Below are 19602 nucleotides of genomic sequence, written 5' to 3'. Positions count from 1 at the left end.
CCTCAGACCTGTGAGAAAGATTTTCATCAGAAGGACAGGGGCGATGCCAGAGAGCCCAGTGGACAGGGGTTGGTCCCTGCTACTACATGATCTCTTGAGCAACTCTCTCTCTTTCTCCGTCTCTCTCTGTCATCTGTCTGTCTGTCTCTCTTGCCTCCACCCAAAAAAAAAAAGTATGAAAAAAAATGGTTGTGTTGTGGATGCAGTGGAAAGGGGACCCTTTTATCCTCTGGGTGTGGCTGTCAAAAGGCACAGCCCCTACAGAGAACAGTATGGACATTCCCCAAATAATTCAAGATAGAGGTGACAAAGCACCCAGCAATCCCACTTCTGGGAATTCTCAGAAGACTATTCAAACACAAATTCAAAGAGACAAAGCCCCTTTGAGTCAGCAGGAGACCATTGTCTACAGGAGCCCACAGTTAGAAGCAATGGGGCCATCAAGAGAAGATGGACTATAAACAAAATGGAATACTACACAGCTCTTGAAAACAGTCCTGCCACTTGCAACAACACGAATGGAACTAAAATACAATATGCTTAGTAAAAACAACAACAACAAAAGTCCGATGGAGAAAGGCAAATCTCACATAATTTCACTCAGATATGGTACATTAAAAAATAATTGAATGAACTAAATAAAACAAAAGTTTATCAGCTATAAGAACAAAATGGTGGTGACATATGAAAAGGGAATAGCAAGTTGTGTAAAGTGAGTCACAGGAGTAAGTTGTATGGTGATGAATTCAAACTAGAATGATGGTGGAAGAGCATCTTGCATTACATAAAGATGCTGACATAAAAGGCTACACAGGGGCTGGAGAGGTAGTACAGCAGGTAGGACACTTGCCTTTCATGTGGTCAACCGGGGTTCAATTCCCTGCATTCGATATGGTCCCCTGAGAGCCGCCAGGAGGAATTCCTGAGGGCAGAGCCAGGAGTAACCCCTGAGCATCACCAAGTGTGACCCAAACACATAGATAACTAACTGATCAAATAAATAAAGAGGCGCATATGCTGCCTGAGCCCATGTGCTGCTTGCATCCACATGGCCGAGCACATGTGGTGCCTGAGCACATGTGTCGCCCACATCTACCCTCTTGAGATGTGGACTCTCATACTTTCGTGTCTAATGCTAGGATGTGTGTAGGGGCTCTCTCCACCCTTGGAGAAACCCGTGTTCTCTTGTTTTCTTGAGTGCATTCTCTCTCTCTCTCTCTCTCTCTCTCTCTCTCTCTCTCTCTCTCTCTCTCTCCACACACACATACACACACACCTTAAAAAACCAAATAAAATCTATTTACTGGGGCTGGAGCAATAGCACAGAGGGTAGGGCATTTTCCTTGCAGGCGGCAGACCCGGGTTCGATTCCCAGCATCCTATATGGTCCCCTGAGGACTGCCAGGAGTAATTCCTGAGTGCATGAGCCAGGAGTAACCCCTATGCATTGCCAGGTGTGATGAAGAAAGAAAAGAAAGAAAGAAAGAAAGAAAGAAAGAAAGAAAGAAAGAAAGAAAGAAAGAAAGAAAGAAAGAAAGAAAGAAAGAAAGAAAGAAAGAAAGAAAGAAAGGAAAGAGAGAGAGAAAGAAAGAAAGAAAGAAAGAAAGAAAGAAAGAAAGAAAGAAAGAAAGAAAGAAAGAAAGAAAGAAAGAAAGAAAAGAAAGAAAGAAAGAAAGAAAGAAAGAAAGAAAGAAAGGAAAGAAAGAAAGAAAGAAAGAAAGAAAGAAAGAAAGAAAGAAAGAAAGAAAGAAAGAAAGAAAGAAAGAAAGAAAGAAAGAAAGAAAGAAAGAAAGAAAGAAGGGGCTGGAGCAATAGCACAGCGGGTAGGGCGTTTGCCTTGCACGCGGCCAACCCGGGTTCTAATCCCAGCATCCCATATGGTCCCCTGAGCACTGCCAGGGGTAATTCCTGAGTGAAGAGCCAGGAGTAACCCCTGTGTATCGCCGGGTATGACCCAAAAACCAAAAAAAAAAAAAAAGAAACAAAGAGGGAGGGAGGGAGGGAGGGAGGGAGGAAGGGAGGGAGGGAGGGAGAGGGAAAGAAAGAAAGAAAGAAAGAAAGAAAGAAAGAAAGAAAGAAAGAAAGAAAGAAAGAAAGAAAGAAAGAAAGAAAGAAAGAAAGAAAGAAAGAAAGAAAGAAAGAAAGAAAGAAAGAAAGAAAGAAAGAAAGTAGAAGTCTAAAAATCTTTATGGATGGACCTTAAAGTTTTTAGAAAACCCCAAATGGCAATCCCAGGAATCCATGCAATTGGCATAATTCGCCTGAAGGCATGGGACTCTAAAGTCTACTTACCTTTATAGAGTTGAACAAAAGGCAGGGGTGATTGCACAGCTTTTTAAGAGCACCTATACATAGTAGATGCGAACTATTTTCCATCAACCCTTGAAGACAGAATCGAACAGCCTGGGAATTCAATAGCTTCTGATAAAGCTCAATCTGTAGTGCTCCTGGTCGGCAAAAGATGACATTTTCTATTTTAGGTGGAAGATATTTATTTATGACTTCCTGAGTTCTTCTAAGGACAAAGAGTCTGGTGAGGCGAGTAAGTTCAGTTGCTCTTTCCTCTCCTAACTTCTTTTCTTCCTAAGGAAAAAAAAGAGCATTTTAAAGTGTAAGCCTGAAACTCAACTATCAATCATGGTACCTTAATTTTAAAAATTTAAGTAAATGTTTTTTAAAAAAAGATGTTCAGGCCAGAGTGGCAGTACAATGCATAGGGCATTTGCCTTTCATGCTGCTGACCCAGCCCAATCCCTGGCATCCCATATGGGCCCCCAGCACCGCCAGGAGTGATTCCTGAGTGCAGAGCCAGGAGTTACCCCTGAGCATCGCTGGGTGTGACCCAAAAAGGGAAAAAAAGCAGATGTCTGCCTTGTATGCAGCCAACTCAGGTCTGATCCCTCAGCACTGCCAGGGACGACCCCCAAGCACAGAACTATGAGACCACTCCCAGCACCACTCGGTGTGGATCAGACACTCCCACCCCCCCAAGACAGAGAAGTAAGAAAGGGTCAGGATGTTAAACTATAAGATCTCAAACTATAATGCTTCACAGGAACAGGAAGCCAATCTGGCCTACCATTAGATCACAGTTAATATATGGCCCACTCTAGGTGTTTAAATATTATGTTAGGAAAGAAATGATTTCATATTTATTATTTTTCAAACTTACTCGAAACCTATTTCTTTTAGTAATTTTAAAAATATTATTTACAATGCCGTTAATGATGCATATGCCATTCCAACAGCACCCCCACCACCAGTGTACCCACGTTCCTCTACCAGGGCCTCAAGAGCCCGCCCTATTCAGATCCCCTCAACACTGCCCACCCCCCCCCACCATGCAAACTCAGTTCTGTGAACTGTGGCTCAGTTTTCCATTGTGTTGCCTTTGGCCCCTTCCTGCTACCTTGCTGCGTATCTTCCCACATATGAGTGAGAACATCCTCCGACTATCCCCTTCCTTCTGTCGCTCTGCATTGTACCCACTAGTTACATCCATGGAGCAGCACCATGATTTTGTTCTTTCTTAGGGCTGCATATTGTTCCATTGTTACATACACACTTTCTTGATCCATTCAAGAATGGAGCAATGCAGTTGGACATTTGGGTTGTTTCTATACCTTGGTTACTGGACTAAGCACTATGATAAACATAGGTGTGCAAATATCTTTTCAAATGAAGGGTCTTGTGTTTTGGGGGTAGATGCCAAGAAATTATGTCACTGGGTCATGTGGGAGTTATATTTTTAAGAAATCACCATGTGACTTTCCACAGAGGCTGAACCAGATGACAGTAAATTAGGGTTCCTTTCCAACCACAATCCTGCCACCATAGGCTCTTCAAGGTGTTTTGATACGTGCCATTCTCACTAGCATGAAATGATAGTTCATTGTTGTTTTTATTTGTGTTTCCATAGTCATAAGCAACAATGAGCACTTTTTTATATGGCTATCTTGGCCATCTCTATGTGTTCTTTGCGGAAGTGTCTGTTATCAACCCTTGCGATGATCAGATGGTGTTGTTGGACTTTGTGTTGTTCAGCTTTGTGAGTGCTGTATAGACCTTGGATATTAGCCTAATCTACCAGTGACGCAAATATTTTCTCCCATTCAATAGGGTGCTTTTTAATTTTGCTTGAGTTGCTTTTCCTGTGCAGAAGCATTTTAATTGAATGTAGTTTCACTTATTTTTATTTTGTTGTCTTTGCCTCTGTGGTCAAGGATTTTATTTTTAAATAAAATATCATGGAAATTTTCCTTAGCACTACATATTTGCATAAACCATGCAAAAGCATGGTATAGTTCTTCATCCTTGGGAAATGTTCAGTAAATAATTGTTGACAGATTATCCTATTAATTCTAAGACATTCCCTTTTTACACTTTACTTCTCTCAAACAGAATGCTTTTTTAAAAATAATGACTTCTTTGGTGGTAGGTATGGTGCTGTTGGAATGAGGTATGCATGAAACTATCATTAACAGTATTATAAATCATAGTGCCTCAATAAATACTTTAAAAATACACTGAGAAGAGTGAAAATAAAAAAAATATTGAAAAAATATTTCTTACAATCATAATAATTGGTAGTATGCTTTGCATAGTGTATATAATAATGCACTTAGAATTGTCCTTGAATCAATTAAATATATTTCCTATGCAAAATAACTCTAATTAAACCAATATTCTACCCTTAGAAATGTTTGTTTGCAGCTAATTAATTTGTTTCCTTCAGTTTGTTTCCAATTTTTCATCCTTAACAGCTAAATCTGTAAATAAACCTATGGCTATTTACAAAAACGTCAAGATTTTCAGGGCCGGGAGTTACAGTTCAGAGGCTAAGGTTGCAGACAGTCAAACCCAGTTCAATCCCCACCCCTGGAGGGACCCCCACCCCCCCCAGGGCCACTGGGGTGGCGAATGGTTGGGAATCTCCGGGACTTCCCAGTATAGTCTGGATTAAAAAAAATTTCTTTTAGAAAACAAAGGGCAGTGGGGTGGTTTGGGCCACAGCTCGTGGCACTCGAGGCTTCCTCCTGGCTCTGGACTCAGGAATCACTCAGGAGTGCTCAGGGGACAGTATAAGGTGGCAGAGGTAGGAGGCGGAGGTGGGGACTGAACCCAGTCGGCCATATGCAAGGCAAGCACCCTCCCTGCAGCATTACCTCTCTCCGCCCTGGGAGAGAGACTTCCCAAGCGCCAGACTATCTTCCCACTGTACCAGGTCATCACTCCACCCCACCTACACTTGCTACCACTCACGTGAATCTAAAACATCAATGGAAAGTTTAAGTGACTTCACTGTGATTCTGACTTTCCCTTTTTGTTTCAGAGGCAGGTCACAGCCACCTGTGCTTGAGTCACTCCTAGACATGCTCTCAGTAATGTGGGCCTGCGGCTGCAGTGCTCAGAAGCACCAGGGCCAACAGTGGGGTGACATCTAGCAGTGCTCAGGAGACCCTGCAGTGCCGGGTCTCACCATTGCTCTACCACCTTTGTGGAGGTGGGGTCACTCCTGGCCCTGCACTCAGGAATCAGAAATGCTGGGATCACACCGGGGTCAGCCACGTGCAAGGCAAACACCCTACTGTCGCTCCAGCCCCTCCAGGTCAAATCTTGAACTCTGGTTGATGCTTTCAATACCGGTAAGGTTAAACATTTTTGTGTTTAGGGAGCTGTGCCTTGCCCCCCCAAAACTCTACCAGGAAAGATCCCTCAGCATAAAGCCAGGAGTAAGCCCCGAGCACTGCTGAGTGTGGCTTCCAAAACAACAAAAATATTCTGGGCCTTAATACTTGCAGAACTTTTTGTGGGTTGCATGTTTGGGTGAAGGGCTTCTCAGTTGGTACTGAGGGGCGAAGCGGACCCCAGTTCAGTGCAGGGGCTGCATGAGTGGTCCCCATCAGGAACATATGTGCCTTACACCCTATACTATCCCTAAACTTTGTTGTGTGTTTTTTTTTCTTTTGGCTTGGTTTTGGCGCCATATCCAGAGGTGCTCAGAACTCACTCCCAGGAGTCCTCCGAGACCTTCTGTGGTGACCATTATGTGGTGACCAGGGTGAGCCACCTTCAACACAGCACCTTAACCCCTGGAACTCTGTCTCCAGACTCTAACTTTTTAACTTACGATATCATTCTTTCTTTCTTTTTTTTAAATGTTCTTCAGCCCTGGGGATGAAGCCCAGAATTTCATACAGGTGCACAAGTGCTCTACCACTGAGTAATATTCCCAGCCCCTATGATGCCATTTTCTAAAATAAAGAATGCAGGAAAAGTTGAAGGATTATGAGAAAAATAAAGAATTCGTTATAATAATTCAATTTTTCTTAAATTAAAATAATACCCCAGTTATAAAAGATTTTCCTAGACATAATGCTCTTTCAACCTATTTATTAAAGTAAATCATACCTCGGAAGCAGAAGGCTGTCTGGATATAATAATGGGTTCCTCGTATATTTTTCTGTAAGATGACAAAGAACCTAATATTCCTGGATTTACAAAATCAATTAATGTAAAAAACTCCTGGAGATCATTCTGAACTGGAGTACCTAGAGAGAGAGAAAAGTGATGAGAAAGTGAGGTTTGTTTTATAATCACAGCTCTAGCTAAGAATTTGCACTGTCTTTCCTAAGAGGGCTAATTCTAATCCAACTTCCTAAAACTGAGAAAGAACAACCAAATCACACTGGAAAAATAAGTATATTAATCACTGTATCACTGTCATCCCATTGCTCATAAATTTGCTCGAGCGAGCACTACTAATGTCTCCACTGTGAGACTTGTTGTTACTGTTTTTGGCATATCGGATACGCCATGGGTAGCTTGCCAGGCTCCACCATGAGGGCGGGATACTCTCGGTAGCTTGCTGGGCTCTCCGAGAGGGGTGGAAGAATTGAACCCGGGTCGGTCGCATGTAAGGCAAATGTCCTACCTACTGTGCTATATTAATAATGAAATAAATTTTTAATTCCAGTTTTGACTATGAATACTTTTGGGGGGAGCTGGTTGCATACTCGGCAGTGCTCAGGGGTTACTCCTGGCTCTGGTGGTGTTCAGAGGACATAGCAGTGCTAGCAATTGAATCCGGGTCGTCTGCAAGCCAGACAAGAGCACTGCCCTCTGTACTGTGGCTCCGGTCCCTGAGCTTGATTCTGATTTAGCATATCATTAAGTGTGAGCATTACTAGAGTCTGACTGTTTTGGTATGAATATCACTGGAAATGTTAATACTGACCTGTTAGAATGATTCTTTTATCACAAGAAAGGTTAAGGAGAGCAGCAGTTGTCTTGATGGCACTGTTCTTCAAACGGTGACCTTCATCACAGATGAGAAGATCAAATTTTATATTCTTAATCTGATCCAGGCAACGAAGTAACATTTCATAACTGATGATAAGAACAGAATACAACGGAGACTTGATGAATTCTTCTACTTTGTGGTCCTAAAACAACAACAGCAACAAAGATTCTTTAGCAAATCCTGGGAAGAAGCGCTGACATGAAATTTAAGAGCATGATCCTGATAGACGCTGGTCAACTACCGGAGTACATTAACTCAAAGCCAAGTTCTAAGCAAAGATCCCATTTTCTTTCTACAAAAGACTTGGAGAGTTACAGACACTTGGAAAAAGGCTAAATAGAAAGAAATGCAGTATTGAATTTTTTAATAAAACAGATTTAGAAAATGTCCAAGATTATTATAAATTATATATGTGTATATGTATATACACACACACATATATATATAAAGACTAATATCCATGGCCAGAGAAAACAGGGTTTAGGAGGACTCGTCAATGGTTGGAACTAACCACAAGTGTGTGTGGGGTGGAGGGTAGGTAAGATAGAGAAGAGACCAGTAGGACAATAATAGCTGCAAATGATCACGCTGGGCAAGATCTGAGGGTTAAAAGTAGGCAAGGGATATTCTTGATAACTTTTAAGTAACAATATTGCAAACTACAATGCCCAAAAGAAGAGAGAGACAGAGAGACAGACAGACAAAAACAGACAGAGAGAGAGGAGAGAGAGAGAATGAGAGAGAAAGAGAGAGAGAGAGAAGGAAAGCACCTGCCATAGAGGCAGGCAGGGGTGGGGGGTGATGGGAGGGACCCCGGGGAGACGGGTGCTGGGAAATGTGCACTGGTGGAGGGATGGGTGTTGGAACACTGTATGACTGAAACCCAATCATGAACAGCTTTGTAAGGGTCTATCTCACTGTGACTCAATAAAAAAGTTTAAAAAAAAAAAGAAGGAAGGAAGGAATGAAGGAAGGAAAGCTAGAAGAAGGAATATAAGCACATGGCACAGGGGGGCGACACAGCAGGGCGCTGCCCCGCATGAGCTCCCACTGGGCCACAGGCCGCCCGGGCAGGTCAGGCCCAGCAGATGGAGGCACAGACTCTGTCCCAGGAGCTGGGGGCTAGACACTGAGGAAATCATTGCCATCTGAGTGCTCTGCCCTTCCTGCTTGGGTTTGTAAATGGTCAAACTGGCATATTTCACTCTCTCCTGCTTTGGTGTAGAGATCCAATTTGAGAGCAGTGTGTGTTTACAACAAGCGGGGGTGGGGGGGTGGAGGGAGGCTGGAGCAGTAGCACAGCGGGGAGGGTGTTTGCCTTGCACGGTTGTCTTACATGCAGCCGACCCCGGTTCGATTCCCAGCATTCCATATGGTCCCCCATCACCACCAGGAGTGATTCCTGACTGCAGAGCCAGTAGTAATCCCTGAGCATCGCCAGGTGTGGCCCAATGTAAAAAACTAAGGCACATCGAGGGGCGCGCGCACTCGAGGGCTCTCCGGGCGGCTCTGTCTCACCGCCCGCGTTCGGTGCCCTGGAACCGCTGTGTGTGCTGTCGGTCAAGGGCAGGCGATGGAAGGAAGAAGGCCAGACTGGTTGCTCGATCAGTTTATTTCATTCTCTCTCTCCGCTTCTCTCCCGGCTCTCAATCTCTCTCTGGATCTCTCGATCTGGCCCCCCAACCCACTCTTAGAGCCTAGTTAAATCTCCACAGCATGAGGGGGTTGGGGCATACACATAGGTGTGGTCACCATCAATAGGGTAAGGTTCCTTTCCCTTAGGGGATGCTTCTCCTAGGACTTAATTCTCTTTCAGCAGGAGGATCCACCCAAGGGCGGAGTCCCATGAGTATGTTTCTCTTCTCCTCAGCCAGCAAATATATAAGAATTCATAATATTAATCATTTTGTATGGACACAATAAGAGATGCATTAAAGCTTATGGAATTGCTCTCCTGGGGCCATCTCAATCTCAGACTACAGTGCTCAGGCCAGATCAGTCTTTCCTATCCCTAGCAGGGTCCTAGTCTCATCATTACTTTTGGATCATGACAGCATTTGTCTATGATCAAGCTCTTAACTTATAGTTAAGAATTAGGCACTTTGGCCAGGCCCATCTCGATGCCAGGGTAGCACATAACTCACCGCTTGCCCTAGATCCTTCCCATCCCTCGTCGGGACCCTGCTTTTGGGGTGCTAGGAACTGAGGGTAACTGAGGCTTAAGAGAAAGCAGATGCCTGGGAGGGAATAATATTCGAGGCCAATTAATTCCCAAGTTATAGAAACATAATATTGTCTTCTTGTGTCTATACAAAAAGGACATTGCTTTAAAGCAAATTATTCAAAAGGCACAAGAAGAGGAGAAAGGCAATATTAACTTATATAGTATAAATTCAGTATCCTAGGAAGGTCTGACCTTACAAATTAGCAGAGTCAGATTAAGGGAAAGCTGTGGATTAATTGTTTTGGGGAAGAGAGCATAGAGAAGTGATTATAGCTAAACAAAGGGATGGGAGAGAATCGGGAACACCTTGATGGGTGAGACTGGGGTAAGCCTAAACTTACCCCAGGAAAACCTGGACAAGCTACTTGTGGCAAGGGGGGAGAGGACATAATTTAAAGTAATGTCATCCTACAGCCCAAAAAGAAAAAAAATTAATAAATAAATAAATAAATAAATAAATAAATAAATAAATAAATAAAAGGAATGATAATGTATTCTACCTGATCCACAGTAAATATCTTGATCCTTTCGCTTCCAAGCCATTTTTGAAATTCTTTCTTCCAGTTCATCACCAGGCTTCCCGGCGTGACAATAAGTGTTTTCCTTATGACTGGTTTGCCCCCGTAGGGCCCCTGGCACTGCAGAGTCCAGATGAGGGACACACACTGCAGAGTTTTCCCTAAGCCCATTTCATCGGCAAGAATAGCTCCACATCTGCCTTTCACTCTGTTGGAAACAAGTGCTCTTTCGTTAATGACAGCAGGAAGAAAAGAACACTTTCTGTCCCTCGCATAATTTAATAGTCATAATTTAAAGAATCAGCAACCGATATTTTGTAATTATTCTACGCCCCCATTAAATTTCTCCCCCCCCAACTAAACACTTTTTTCCAGTTTTTCATTTAGCTGATTTACAATAGCTCTCTTCTAGAACTCTGAAAACTATATTCATTAGGTACTTACGGTCAACTAACTCACTAAAACCAATCTGAAATGGTGAGAATTGAATCTTAATAATTGTTACTATCCTAGGTTTATATTTAGGGACAAGAAATAAATTCCAGGGGCTGGGGCAATAGTACAGCAGGTAGGGCGTTTGCCTTGCACTTGGCCAACCTGGGCTCAATTCCCAGGATCCCATGTGGTCCCCCGAACACCGCCAGGAATAATTCCTGAGTGCAGAACCAGGAGTAACCCCTGTACATCGTGGGGTGTGACCCAAAGAGCAAAATGGAAAAAAAAAAAAAGAAAAAGAAAGAAATTCCAATTTTATATGTACATGTGAATAATTTAACTGAAACTATATTCATCTCATCACTAACACGTGCTATTCTGATCAGTTTTAGTATGAGATATAAAAACAGCTTAAAATCTATCGCAGAAGCAGCAGCGATAGGGGGAGGGCGTTTGCCTGTACCCAGCTGACCCAGTTTGAGCCCAGTGTCCCACACGGTCGCCTGAGCCTCCAGGAGGGATCCTTGCGTGCAGAGCTACGAGTAAGCCAAGAGCACAGCCAAGATGTGGTCCAAATACCAATAAAATAAAGTAAAATAAAATAATTTTTTAAAAAATCTATCGGAATTTTGCGCTCAGGCAGTGTATCAAAGGGAAGAGCACATGCCTGCCAGCAGGAGGCCTGGGCTCACGTGGCTCCCGAGCATGCGCAGGAGGAAGCTGCACATTCAGCTTCTAAATAAGAAACCAAATAAAATATAACGAAAAAATATCAATCAGATCTATGGATCTATATTCATGATTCCCTAAGAGTAAACGAAATAAATCCTCAACCAAAAAGCTCAAAAAAAATTTAGACACTCAATACTTAATCTCGTTCATGCAACTTAGTGAATCTATTTAGTTAGTTTGAGTCAAAATAAATATCACAAGGAATAGTAATAAGTGGCATTTCTAAGACCACCTTCTAGTTTTTTAAGTTGACATATTTTTTTAGTTACGAAGTCCGAAGGGTTAGAGAATATTGTCAAAAATAAAGGTACAATTTACCTATTCTATTTCTTTTAAGTGGGAAAAAAAAAAAGACAATTTCGTTGTTTCCTGTTTCAAAGTACAGACAAAAAACTGCAAACAGGAATTATAGCCATGATCATTACTTTGGACCAACAATTTGTGAATGCAAGGCAAAATGAGGTCAAATAAGTTCTTTACTTCCTCTGTGTGTTTATATGTGTCTTCTGAAATGTCTTTCAGAGAATACTAAATTCTTTAACCAAAAAACTTGAAAGAGGAGCATGGGAATTTTTTTTAATAAAAATGAAAGTGAGACAAAAATAAAAACTTTTTTCCTGAAATCCCCATAAGCAGAATTAACTTCTTCCATTTTACCATACAACCATTTATCATTCTGGTAGGAAGCTCTGAGTATAAATCAAGATTGCTTACATTCACCTGTTTCCTTAAATACTGGTATGTCACTTAGGACTGAGGCCAGGGTCCTGACTCCTCTGTGTTCAGCTCCTAGCAGGGTATCTGGCAGAGGCATCCAATCCGCAAGAAACACTTTTTTTTTTCTTTACTGGGTCACACCCAGCGATGCACCGGGGTTACTCCTGGCTCATGCACTCAGGAATTACTCCTGGGGGACGATAAGGGATGTTGGGAATCTAACCCGGGTTGGCCATGTGCAAGGCAAATGCCCTACCCGCTGTGCTATTGCTCCAGCCCCAAGAAACACTTTTGAAATGAGCGCACACATTACCCTTTGTCATTCCTATCAACTAATGTTCAAGATGTACCCTTTAGGGGCTGAAGCAATAGCACAGCGGGTAGGGCATTTGCCTTGAACTCACCAAACCCGGGTTCGATTCCCAGCATTCCATATGGTCCCCTGAGCACCTCCAGGGGTAATTCGAAAGTGCAGAGCCAGGAGTAACCCCTGTACATTGCCGGGTGTGACCCCCCCCCAAAAAAAAGTGCTCATTATGACTTATTCTATCAGGCTCTTTCTAGAAAAGCATTATGGCACATACAGGTTTAAATCAAAACTCTGGTTGGACTGAAGATATGATTTATTCTCCTACCTCATTCCCATCACACATTCATAAAGGAATCTGATTCCTTCTTTCTGGTGGGGCCGGAGATGATGCACAAGGTGAGGGTCTATGACTACATCCACAACAGGGAGGCGGTTCTTATTGAACAGCCACTGGTGATTACTCTCTGGCTGGAGCATAACAAGAGAATCTTGAGGAAAAGACAAAAGTATAATCATAAATGTACCATAATTTCACTTTGTCTGCTTTAGTTATTCATAAGATAAAACTGTCTTGCCATTATTTGTACCCCCAAAAGAAATTTATTAACACTAGTTCTAAGCAAGAGTACAAAATTACAAAATAAAGTCTCATACTTCACTGATGCATGTAAAAAATTACAAGGAGCTTTCAAACTTCATATGCCCAAAGGGCTTTGAATACAGTTAAATTCACAACTGCTCAGTAGGATATTCAGTTAGCTATGACACTTAATAAATGGTTCAGTATTCAGAGCAAAGAGAATTATTTCCAACTGAAAGCACAGATTGGAATTCTGCCCAAATGCACTTGCTAATGATCAGCTTCTTATTCTAGAATGGATCTCCAAATTTAACATACAGCTTCTTTCTACCTTTAGTCCTGTACACATGAACAATGATCATTCTCCTAGCAATCAGAAGTACTAAGAAAGAATAAGTTTTCCATCAAATTGCTATCATTAATTAGCTTAAGTTACTACATTCATGAAGACCAAATTAATGAATCTTGGGCCAGAGCAATAGTACAGTGGGTAGGGCATTTTCCTTGCATGCGGCCAACCCGGATTTGATCCCCAGCATCCCAAATGGTCCCCCACGCACTGCCAGGAGTAATTCCTGAGTGCAGAGCCAGGAGTAACCCCTGTGCATTGCTGGGTGTGACCCAAAAAGGGAAAAAAAAAATTCATGAATCTCTTTTGCAAGGCAGCATGAAGTAGTCATGACATAATTCTTTAGAGATAATCAAATACAACTAAGAAATTTATGAAAATATCAACAAAAATACACAATACCAGGAAGACAGTACAGGGATTAAGAGTAATGTCTGGCATGCGAGGCGACCCAGCCACACATGGTCCCCAGCCTCTGCCAGGTGCAGCCCTGAGGTCTCCTTAGCACCCCGGGGGGCCGGGGAGATCCCCAGCAGCTCAGGGCCAGAGCAGCACCACAGTCGTGGGCCTCACACGAACTACCAGCTTGTTGACTGAGAAAAATAAGAGGCTGAGAATCACTGGGAGGGGTCCCAGATCTCCTGACCACTGATCAGAGCCTCCCCGCCCCCATAAAACAAACCAATACGTATACATAGCCAAACACACACAGAGACAATAGCAAACACAACCCGCACGCTGAACACGGTTGGTAAATCTGAAGTTAGGCAATAAACCAAAAGCATTTAGGAGGCACATCTATTATCTACATCATGGTTGAAAAAGAGAATATTTAAAACCAAAAGGGAAGAAGTGACTGGAGAGACAGTGCACGGGCTCAGGTGCTGACCCCGCCTGTGGGTGCCCCCGGCCCAACCCCACAACTGCGTATCCCAGAGCTCAGAGTCAGGAGTCAGCGCCCAGGGTTGCTGATGTGGACTGAAGCCCTCCAAGAAACAAAAACCTACACACGGACAGAGTCCCTGGACTCTCTAGTAGAGGGAAAAGACACCGTGATGGGAACGAGAACTGGGACATGTTGACCCACAGCAATTTCTCTCAGAAGACAATTTTCTATGGTTCTTCCCAGTTTCCTGAGTAACTTGAACAGAACTCTCTCTTTTTTTAGACCAATTCCTGGGAGGAAAGGCATTAGAGAATAAAATTAAAAAAAAATAAATGGGTTGGGGTGGCGGGCCCATACCTGGTGGTGCTCAGGGCTTTCTCCCGGCGCTATGCTCAGGGATCACTCCTGGTAGGGATCAGGAGAACATATGGGGTGTCGGGGATCAAACCCAGGTTGGCTGCAAATGGAAATTTTAGTTCTTGGTTTTCCTGAATATCCTAGCAGCAAAGCAAGAGTTGTTGATTGTTTTATAGATTTCCAGGTGAAAGGAGTCAGAAAGAGAGGGACAGACATAGATTGCACTCATTTGTGGAATATAAAGTAACATAATGGGAGACTAACACCCAAGTAGAGTAGAGATAAGGACCAGGAGGATTGCTCCACAGCTTAGAAGCCGGCCTCACATGCTGGGGGAAAAGACAGCTCAGAGAGAGAAGGGACCACCAAGTAAAGGGTGCTAGGAGGGCCCGTTTGGGATGGGAGATGCGGGCTGAAAGTAGACTATAGACCGAACATTATCCCCACTTAATACCTCTACTGCAAACCACAACACCCAAAAGAAGAGAGAGCAAAAGCAAATGCCTGCCACAGAGGCGGGGTGGCATTGGGGGAGGGTGGGGTGGGGGTGGTGGGAGGGATGCTAGGACCATTGGTGGTGGAAAATGGGCACTGGTGGAGGGATGGGCACTCGACCACTCTATGACTGAATGCAAGCACAAAAGTTTGTAAGTCTGTAACTGTACCTCACAGTGATTCACTAATAAATTTTTTTTTTAAAAAATGCATGGTTGGGGCATGGGAGATAGCTCAAATGTTAGAGCACATATCTGGCAAGTGTGATGCTCCCAGGTCAACAACCCCTGTAACTGTGTCACCCCTACAGAAAGGCTGCATGTGGCCTGGTAGACCCACATATTCTGAGCACAAGCTTAACCTTGAAGTCCTCAAGTAGGGTCAAGCACCCCAGGGAATGGTCCCAGGCCCCAAATCACCACTAAAAAATGTTTTATTATTATTTAACATTGCATGAGGGCCAGAGACAAGTGGGTAGGACAAGTGGCCAATGTGGGTTTAATCCTCAGCACTACATATGGTTCCCTGACACCGCCAGGAATGATCCTTGGGCAGAGCCAGGAGTAAGTCCTGAGCACAACCAGGTATGGCCCCCAAACCAAAAATAATGAATAAGTGATAAGGTGCATTCTCTGCCTCTCTTACCACAACCTGAGAAGCATGTTCTCTCTCTTTCTCTCTCCTCTCATTTTTCTGAATAAAAGTGTTACTTTGCTAAAAATAATAAAAATTTAAAGTAAATTTTCAAAGCTCAAAGAGAAAAAAAAAAAGAAAATACAGCGAAGGTTGTATCTGCAGCCAAGCAAGGAGGACCACAGAATTAAAAGCCAACTAGCAACATGCCCGTCTTCAAGAAAACACCACAATAATGGGACAGCCACCCCAAGCTTAAAGGGTCTCCACCATTACAGTCCCAGGTTTCAATGTTTTAAATCCTCGACCTAATTTTGTTCTTCTAAGTTGGGCAGGGTGGGAGGTGGCTACCTAATTCCACCCAAGGTTAGATCAAATAAATAAATGAGGATAATCCACCATTTACACAAAGGACCTTCTTTGTACATAGTATCTACGAGGGGGAGGGGTCCTCTTAAATCTCTCTAGCAGTTATTAGAACCCACATTTCATTCCTGAGATGACAAAACCTTAGCAAAATCAGCCCAAGAACCAGTTGGTTCAGTGGCAAAACCCGGACTCTAATCCAGTGTTTGAATAAGCACAGAATTCTTTCCAGTCCCCAAAGCTCTCTTTTACATAATAAGAAAGCAACAGAGAATGGAGAATTAAGGAGAAAGAAGCATTATTTTAAAAGCTGGTGGAACAAACAAAATATCTGGATAAGAAGAGACAAAGTCAGAAGTATAAACTCCCATGCATTTCAACCAAGTCTCTGATAAATTTATGTGACGCTAGGAATTTTAATGGGGCTTTTACCTCAATGATGCCAATAATCATCTGAGTTTTATCAAGTCAGTCCATCTTTCAGGATTTCCATTTCTTCCATTGCAAAGCGAAGGCATTGATAGAAATGATCTCAAATGCTCACTTACTGGCCTCTTCCAACCTGTTCTCCTGTATCTCTCTGCTTACCTGTCTCTTCGTTTGCTTATTTCCACTCTGGAGAAGCTGGTGTTCCCTTCTGGACGTGCACTTCTCTCCTTCTCCCCCCTCACATCTTTCTAAAGAAGTTTCAATAGACACTATCTTGCTTCACCTCTCCCCACCCCCCACAAATGACAATAAAGCCCCTTCATTTAAAAGAACAAGAGAGGGAGCTCAAGGGTGGAGTTGGGGCTCTCTCTGCAGGAGGCCTGGGCTTGTTCCCCACAGCCACATGGACCCCCAAGCACCCCTGGGCACGCCTTTGAGCACAGAGCCAGGAGTGGTCCTTGGACGCTGCCCAAAAGCCAGAGAGAAAAAAAAATGATTCTGTTTTTGTAATACTTCCAAGAGGGGAAAATAGTTAACTACATCAGTCTATACTTAATTTTGCTACTATTATCAAATTCTATTCCCCAACTGACACATTTACAACATAATTCATATTGACTCATATTAAATTGAAAAAAAGAGGCTCGGCTTGAATTTATTTTATTTTTGAGTGAAGCCAAACAGTTTTTATTGAAAGAAACTTACTCAGATGTGAGGAGAGGGGAATATGTGTTCAAGAGAGGACATGGGCTTCTCCAGAGAGGAAAACCCAAAGCTTAATTTTTTTTTTTCAAATGCGAGTTTAAAATTGAACTAATCAGGACCAGCGACACTGTAACACAGGGGTTAAGGTTCTTGTCGTATAGTGGTCAACCCCAGTTTGATCCAACATAAGGGGCCCTCAGAAATGCAGTAAGTGCTTCCTGAGCACAGAACCAGGAGTAAGCCCTAAGCTGTGCCAGAAGTAGCCTCGAAATAAAACCACCACCACAAAACATAAAATTAAACTCATCAATGCAAAAATTAATCTTTAAATTCTCACATATAAAGTTTTTTTTAATTTATTTATTTTTAATTAGAGAATCACCGTGAGGGTACAGTTACAGATTTATACACTTTTGTGCTTATACTTCCCTCATACAAAGTTCGGGAACCCATCCCTTCACCAGTGCCCATTCTCCACCACCCGTAAACCCAGCATCCCTCCCACCCTCCCCAATCCCATCTCCCCCTCACCCCACCCTGCCACTGTGGCAGGGCATTCCCTTCTGTTCTCGCTCTCTATTTAGCTTCTATGGCCCCCCCGCAATAAAGGTGTTGAGTGGCCACTGTGCTCAGTCTCTAGCCCTCATTCAGCCCGCAACTCCCTTCCCCCGCATGGCCTTCGACAACATTATAGTTGGTGATCGCTTCTGTGAGTTGCCCTTTCCCCAGAACGTGAGGCCAGCCTCGAAGCCATGGAGTCAACCTCCTGGTACTTATTTCTACAGTTCTTGGGTGTTAGTCTCCCACTCTCACATATAAAATTTTAACTCTTTGCATATTTCACCATTATCTTTACCATTCAATATTTTAACTAGGGCTGGAGCAATAGCGCAGCAGATAGGGTGTTCGCCTAGCACAAGGCCAACCAGGTTCCATTCCTTTGCCCCTCTCGGAGAGCCTGGCAAGCTACCAAGACTATCTCACCCGCATGGCAGAGCTTGGCAAGCTACCTGTGGCATATTCGATATGTCAAAAACAGTAAGATGTCTCACAATGGAGAGGTTACTGGTGCCCACTCAAGCATTTGAGCAATGGGATGACAGTGATGACAGTATTTTAACACACTAGTGGATATGGTCAAAGTATATGGTCTTGAAAACAGAAATTAAAAACATTCCTGATTTATGATTTTACTGACTTTTGTCCTAACCAAAGATGTTCCTTTTGAAAAACAGACACATGCATTTTTATGTATATGTTAATCTACAATTTGTGCATATTTCCCTTTGACATATGCATAATAGCATCTTATGAGATTGTAAAAATACATATATAAACATCCCCTTTAAACTTCAAAACAAAATTTAAACTTACTAAAGACTTTTAGGAAGGAAGAAGATTATATTTTAAATCTTACTTGGTGCATATGGATCATGGCGTGGCTTGCAATTCTGGAAATCAGCTTGTCTATTTTCCTTTGAACTTGGTTTGCAGGCATGTTTGAAAGGATTGGAGAAAGGCTTTTTGGCAGCTTGAGAAGAATTTGAGATAACAGTACTTCCTCCTCCTCCAAGTTGGAAACATCTGCCACTGCTGAAATCATCTGCCGAGATTACACCCAGGACTTCTATTTCTTTTCCACCAATCATCATTGTTTGCCCCTCTTCAATCTTTTCAAGCTCTTTGAATTTATATCCAATGCCTTTAAATTGAGAAGAATATTTCATAATTTATTTTATTGACAACCTAAGATAACTTGCTTAGTAATACTATTAGTCACTTCCCAGAACTAATGGAATAAAAACATTGCTTTAAGTGCAAATAATAGTGAATTTACCCATTAGCCAGAATGAAAATATAATTTATCATTTTGGTTAGGGAAAAAAAAAACAAACCACTAAATCAGGAGCTGAAGAGACAGGCAGGAGTACGATACTTTGCATTTTAGGCAGCCTCGTTCAAACCCCTGGTACAACGGCCAGGGAGTCAGTCCAGAGGGTAGGTTGCTTCTCTTGCACATGGCCAGCATCCCATATGGCCCCCGCAGCCCAGCCAGGAGTGATCCCTGAGTACCACCAGGTGTGGCCCCCAAACAAATATAAACAAAAAAAAAATCCCTGGTACTACATATGCTCCCCGAAGTACCACCAACACTGAGCGAGCTCTCAGCCTTGCCCTTGCAAGAAAAGAGATTTCGGGCCGTCTTCTAGACCCCAAACTCATGGTATTTTGATTTTATTCATTATATATATATATACTTTCATGAAGTAAGAGAAGAAATGTGTTGGAGAGAGAACAGAGTTCTCTAGCGTGGAAACCAGTAAGGAAAGCAGCAGGTGACGGGTATGGATGAGAGTTCTAGATGGAGCAGGGATCATGTGTGGGACAGACTCCATGAGCTCCGTAATAAATAGTAACAGACAATGCAAAGAAAAGCATGCCTGCTGTTAGGTATTTTGAACTTGTGGACTCACTTTTATAAGCACAAATCATGCTGGCAATATTTTATAAAATAAATAATGGTAACCTCCACTTTATATGCATCAATCTGAGTCATACCCAA

At 42.7% G+C, this 19602-nt stretch overlaps 1 protein-coding gene across 1 annotated transcript in view; it reads right to left on the bottom strand.

Annotated features, from left to right (window-relative positions):
• The window catches only part of RAD54B (RAD54 homolog B), a 90582-nt gene that overhangs the window by 11406 nt on the left and 59574 nt on the right, over nt 1-19602 (bottom strand). Inside the window, exons 4-9 of the mRNA XM_055129535.1 lie at nt 18457-18741; nt 12565-12727; nt 10028-10253; nt 7238-7445; nt 6412-6551; nt 2293-2583 (exon numbers count right to left, since the gene is read on the bottom strand). Coding sequence (XP_054985510.1) covers nt 2293-2583; nt 6412-6551; nt 7238-7445; nt 10028-10253; nt 12565-12727; nt 18457-18741 — 1313 coding nt within the window. The remainder of the gene's footprint in view (nt 1-2292; nt 2584-6411; nt 6552-7237; nt 7446-10027; nt 10254-12564; nt 12728-18456; nt 18742-19602) is intronic.

This window comes from Sorex araneus, chromosome 2, assembly GCF_027595985.1.
Source record: "Sorex araneus isolate mSorAra2 chromosome 2, mSorAra2.pri, whole genome shotgun sequence".
In the NCBI taxonomy this organism is placed as follows: Eukaryota; Metazoa; Chordata; class Mammalia; order Eulipotyphla; family Soricidae; genus Sorex; species Sorex araneus.
This window is presented reverse-complemented; position numbering and strand designations above follow the sequence as displayed.